The 6,222-nt window shown below is 42.8% G+C and overlaps 1 protein-coding gene across 1 annotated transcript in view; it reads right to left on the bottom strand.

Annotated features, from left to right (window-relative positions):
- Positions 1–2,151, bottom strand: part of LOC116673050 (serine/threonine-protein kinase pim-3) — a gene marked incomplete at its 3' end in the record, with an annotated part of 3,881 nt that extends 1,730 nt beyond the window's left edge. The window contains 4 exon segments of the mRNA XM_032505154.1: positions 566–929; positions 1,098–1,148; positions 1,308–1,417; positions 1,669–2,151. Coding sequence (XP_032361045.1) covers positions 566–929; positions 1,098–1,148; positions 1,308–1,417; positions 1,669–1,756 — 613 coding nt within the window. The 5' untranslated portion in view covers positions 1,757–2,151.
- Positions 2,152–6,222: the final 4,071 nt, after the last annotated feature.

Below are 6,222 nucleotides of genomic sequence, written 5' to 3' on the forward strand. Positions count from 1 at the left end.
CCCCCCCCCCCTCTCCCTCTCCCTCTCCCTCGGATACCAAAAAAAAGGCAATCACGTGAACCGCCGACTCGGGTTTCACAACAAACAGATGTTACGTGGCACTGACCTAATACCCACAAACTGCAACTGTTACTCAAGCTTTACCCACACAACAACAACCAGACACTCAACAGTGCACTCTATCTCACAAGACAAGGATGAATCAGGCATTTAAAAAAAATAAAAATAACAGCCGCTAATAAGATTACTAAACTGTGAGTCATCTCTATGAATCCATAACATGCGCGTCATCCAGCCCGATTAAAACACTGGACACTTATCATATGGCAGCATCAATTTACTGCCGCGATATCGACAAGCCGCGAGACCCTAGGCAAGGAAAACCCTCGACCAAAAACAGAGCACTGCGTCACAGCCTCCTGAACGCCTCCGTATCTGAATATAGCACAGCGGAGCATCAAGGGCAAATACAACCCTGCCCACACGGATATGGCTTCATGACAACAAAAAAACACACATCGAGCATTGTAACATTTTATGATATCGCAAGGAGGGGGGTGCTTACCATCGAAATCGGTGTATACGGTGTCCTTGAGAATCGCCCCTGAGCCAAAGTCAATAAGCTTGAGCTCCCCGGTGCGTAGATCCACCAGCAGGTTTTCATCTTTGATGTCTCTGTGTACTACTCCGCAGCTGTAGCAGTGTCTGACCGCCTCCAAAACCTGGCGGAAAAAACCCTGCGCCGTGTCCTCGTCCAGGGCGCCCTTCTCGGTGATATAGTCGAAAAGGTCCTTGACGAGCTCCGGCCTCTCCATAACGATCAGCCAACCGTCCGGCCGCTCGTAATAGTCCAGCAATTTGATAACTCCGCGAAACGACGAGCTGACCTTCTTTAGCAGCAGGATCTCCAAAGGCACCATAGCCCCGTTCTGTAACACATAAAAGATCAATTTATTAAAAAAAAAAATAAAAAAAAAAGAAACGTTGAAATAATGCACAGCAATTTTTGCCTTTAACATCACAACTCCTCCACCCAGCAGCAGGCGGGGGGAGGGGGGGGGGTACCAAAACAAAACAGATTGGGGATGACTACTTACAATTGTTCCCCACTCTGTCACCCTCTCCTTTGCAACATGTTTCACAGCCACCTGAAATAACACAATAAAGACAAAAAAAAAATCGTGAGCAAATGCTTTCAATACTGTGAAACTACATTATATTCCGTGGTAGCGGACAAGGATGCCCGGCTTTCATGGCGGCACATGCAAGATCACAACACAGACCCCGATCCCTGTGCAGATTCTTACCGGTGCGCCATCAGAGATCCGGCTGCCGGCGTACACTGTTCCAAATCCTCCGCTGCCCAGCACGGATCCCACTTGGTAAACCTTTTCGAAGGGCTCCTTTTCCACTTTAACTGCAAGAAAAAGTGAAGAATGTTAGAGTGAGATACACGTTTTCACAACCAACCACCGTTTAGTACCAGTTTGTTGTTATCGTTTACTGGCTGCACTAGCTCAGCTGCAAGATTAGCTAGTTTACTGAATGAACCGAGCGGAGTAAATATAGCTAACGTACGTTTCTCACACAACTCATCAGTTACATCAGTTATATATCAAACCCACTGTAAATGTGGTGAAAATGTAACGTTCAGTAACGGCAACCTACCCGACTGGAGCTGTATTTTCACTGGTAGATGGTCCATACTTGAAGGATTACAAATGTGCGAAAATGAACCAAACTTTGACAACAACATATTCCCGCTGAAAAGCCGGCGAAGACGATCCCGATTCACCCGTTAAGAGTCAGAAGAACCAGCAAAGGAGTGAATTCGAGAGCAGTATGGTGGGTTGTACCGTCTTGGCTTCAAGCGAATAATATATCCAATCCAGCAGTGCGCCAACTCCGCCGCACCGCACCCGTCAAAGTCGTCTCACGACCGTGAAGTGGTATACAGCTTCCCGAAAACCGGCATTAAATTTGCCTTCGGTGTCTCGACTCAAGCACAAAAACCGAAAACAGTCCTCTTAAGTAACAAAGCTCAAAGACACTTCGGTCTGTATTGTAGCCGTAGCGAGAACAGAATGTGTTTAAAGGGCCTCCGCAGCGTGTTATTGTCCTGAAGAGTGGCCGCTGTCTGAGCTTTGGCGCGGTCTTCCCGAGCCAATATTTTGACGCGCAGTGGGATAGTGATATCCCTCCGCCACCAATACAAGTCGACACGTTTGCTTTATTCCACCGCAAATTCGCCCCTTTTCACTATATACACATTCACATGAAACCAGTGGTTACATATTGTAATATTATCGTACTTTTCTTTCAAATAAATCATCAAAGTAATCATTTTCACCGCGCACTACTTTATCATAGTACGAGACGCCCAAGAATCCCTTGTCTGGAACCTTTTGCGCTGTGTTCATTATGGACTAGGAGGCTTCGACCAATTAGATCTCGTATATAAATACCGCGTTTCGTAAATGGACCAATCCAGAAACAGTTATTATAATAAAGCAGGCATTTGAGCGCACGTGGCGGCAATTCTATTTCTCCTCCCCTTTCTTCCGCAGCTCTGCAGTGAGAGACAGACAAGATAATTCATGTTTGGAGGGTAAATTCAGTTTGTAGTGTAATTAATTTACCACAAACTACTGATTACATCTTTCAAGTTGTTCCTCAGTTATACATTGAGTACCAAACTCACTTATGGTATTTGTTTACCTTTTGTTTGCCTTACATATTTACACTCCTAAGACGTGGAATGACGTTTGACTGTTGTGTCATAGAATTGAGCAAGTATTTAAAGATAATAAAATTTGAGTTCATGCATACAACATATATGACTGTTAATTATATATTTTGACCAAGTCTGACTGAGTTATTGTTTTTTTACAAGCATCCTAGCCAAGAGAGGGCAGCAATAACAATGAGTTCAAGATAAACCAAATGACAAAAACACTAACTATACCGAAATCTGACTTAAAAAGAAATGTAATAGTTTCTAAACTAAGAACATTTACACACATATTATAAATATAGCTCACAGTAACCGCCTGTATGGCACATTAAAACAGCCCCAGAGCTGTCTAAACACATACAAAATTAGCTAAATAAGACCAACAACAACAATAACAATAACTTAACAAGGCTTCCAGAAGAGCATGTTGTTGCATGTGCATCAAACATTAATTACTTTCCAAGGAGGAAAATGCAATTGGCACTATATAAATGAAGATACATTAATACTCTATGTCATGCACTGCCATGAGTATGAAAACAAAGTATAGCACATGGAAACACAATCAGATGGCAAAAGTTTGTGAAGCCAGCTGTCCCATTTCAGGAGGTATATATTCCAGTTTTATTGTTAAACATTTGACATGACCTTGGCTCTCTGTAAACTCTACACTTTTTATCTTCTGCTACCTCTGATAACCTATGTGAGTGTGTGTGTGTGTGTGTGTGTGTGTGTGTGTGTGTGTGTGTGTGTGTAGCATCAGAGAGTTCCAGGGAACCTTATCTTGCTATAGGCCGGCAAAGTTATGTAAATGTGCACACACACACAGGCTGCAGATGAGAGCAGTGTAACAGCCTGTGGGCTAACCAGCAGTGATGCTCTGTATTCACCGCATGCTAATTCACACTGCCTCATGTTTCTATTACTTTGTCACTCATACTAGTTGAGAAAATACATGCTATCAACACATTTGTGCATGTCTTTTGCTATTTTCCATCATAACACTGTATGGGCACATTGCATATTGCAAAGCTTTGTGTTCCCAGAAAGGTAGTATGTGCATTTTGAGGGGTATACTGCTATGTACATGCAGATTCCGCAGGGGCAAATGAAAAACCTCAAGGGTTGATTTACTTTAATCTTATAAAACATTTACATAAATTACAAAGGGTTCAATGGTTTATTGCATTTTGTGTTCAACCCTGCAACAGTGTTAGCAACAGCGTGTTCCCTGCAGAAAAACCTTCCACCTCTCCTGCATGATCATTCTGTGATCATGAGTGTATGAATTGGAAAATAATAAATTGCTTACAGTTATCAGCTTGAATTTGTTTTTATTTCTATGACTGCTAACCACAACCAGTCTCTCTACTCATTTGCACTTCTGTATAGAGTGTCAGCTGAGGAGGGGCCCTCTGTACCGCAGAGAAAGGTATATGAAAAAGAATATGTACTCTATTCTCCACCTGTAAACAGATGAACCAAAATAATAATGCAGGATAGCCCACAGTATGTTTAGCAAGTCATGAAAGTGTGCTAATGAAGGTGGAGTGGTAGCGGCTGGAATGATATCGAGTGTCAGCCCCGTGATAGATTTGTTGTCCTGTCCAGGGTGTTTACCGCCGTTCACCCAATGCATGCTGGGACAGGTTCCAGCCATCACACGATCCTGGATATGAAAAAGACACCATCATGGATAAAAAGAATCATCAGCACTCCTTCTTCACAGACAAGCCCCCTGCATGGCATAGGCAACCTTTCCTGACAATGCACCGTACCCACACACTCTAAATAATGCATTTAACACAGTATGGATTGCACAATCCTGTCATCCAAAGTATTTAAGTGTACAACACGCAAATCCAGGTTCTACAAGACTTTGCCCAAGGCGAGGACCAGTCAAGTTCTGAATTATTACCGATTGTAATAATTTTCTTCTCTTGGTGGTGCGAGCCAGTTGAGTTGCGAGTGAGGCGTTCAGGCAGTTAACCAACCAGCAGAAGCACACAGCTGTTTTGCCGTGGCTTCACATGAACGCATGCTATGCACTTGTTTGCAGCTCTCATGGGAAATCACTGTCAGTTTTTTTTTATTTTTGTTCCCCAATCCTTTGATCCGTGGATGTAGAGTAAATGCTGAAGGTAGTGAGCAAAAAAAATAAAATGGCTTGTGGCCCACTGATGAGCTGTCACTGTCCACCCTGCTCGTTCTCTCTTCTTTTTCTTCATTTTTTGCCCTTGTCTCTCCACGTGCCTGGGATGCCTCCCATTTTCCTTTGCTCTAATTACTGCCTTAGTAAACTGTGTCAGCGAGCTGAAATAGTTTTGATGAGGGGTCCGGCTGCGTTCGCATCTGTAATTTGATGGTTTTCATTGGGGACACATTAAACCAGACACACTAGAGGGTACGTGACCAGATCAGAGCCTTGGGGTCAGCCAAGGTTATTTTTAGCCCCATCATGCTAGTCCGGTGGCAGCCACATCATTTTGGTGAGCCGCCGATTGAAATTGATCCAGCTGGTGCTCTCTGCCAAAGAAATCTGGGGGCTTGAATTTGTCATGCGTCGTTCTGGGGTTAGATTCTTCAACATGTGTGCAGGATATACATGTATTTTGTTCTGCTGGCATGTTTACTGTAGCTGTGTTGTCATGTAAAGACCATAGATTACCTTCTAAAAAGACTGTAGATAATCTAGAATTTTATGCAAACAGGCAGTGGTGGTTAAAGAAGCAAGCTTATGACTGGGAGGTTGTCGGTTAAATCCTTGGACCAACAAGATAAATCTGGGTGGGGTACTCCGATTTATCTAAACCCAACTGCTCAGCAGATCAGACTGGTTGTACTGGGCAGCTTCTACGTGTGAATGTGTGTAACTGTGAGAATGTGATCAGGGCGTTCCTGCAAAGGAGAACCTTTCTTTTAGTGGAAATTCCCCGAATTAATAAATAAGGTCAAAAAAGAGATCACATTACAAAAAACGAATAAATACTTCTGGCCTTGGGACATTAAAAACAACAAAATCATTTTGTTTCTATGAAATCATAGCAACCAGTGGATTTGCTTATGGACAAAGTAAATGCACAAAATAGTTTTGGTTAAAGTTTAATGTTGGTGAATCCTGGCCCAAAAAGTCATGTCATTGCCCACTAGCAAGGTGTCTTGACTGTGCTGACCTGAGCCGGAGAGTTAGCTATTGTAGCGTGTTAGCTTTGTAGCACTTTCTTCTCTTATTTAAATATCTTCTGTAAGAGTTGACAGCTTCACAAAAGAAGAATGTTTTACAGACAGTTATGAGTTAGTAGTATGTATGTATGTAGAATAGCATGTAAGTAAGTATGATTTCAAATTTAATATGGAAACTTAATGTCTCAACAGAGACCGAGCTAACAAGCTTGCTAATTGTTGAGCATGTTAGCTTGGTGAGGTTTTGTCCCTCTAAAATAGGGTGACCAGACGTCCCCGATTTTAGCGACCTGTCCCCGGCTGGA

The sequence above is a fragment of the Etheostoma spectabile genome, chromosome 23 (genome assembly GCF_008692095.1).
Source record: "Etheostoma spectabile isolate EspeVRDwgs_2016 chromosome 23, UIUC_Espe_1.0, whole genome shotgun sequence".
Lineage (NCBI taxonomy): Eukaryota > Metazoa > Chordata > Actinopteri > Perciformes > Percidae > Etheostoma > Etheostoma spectabile.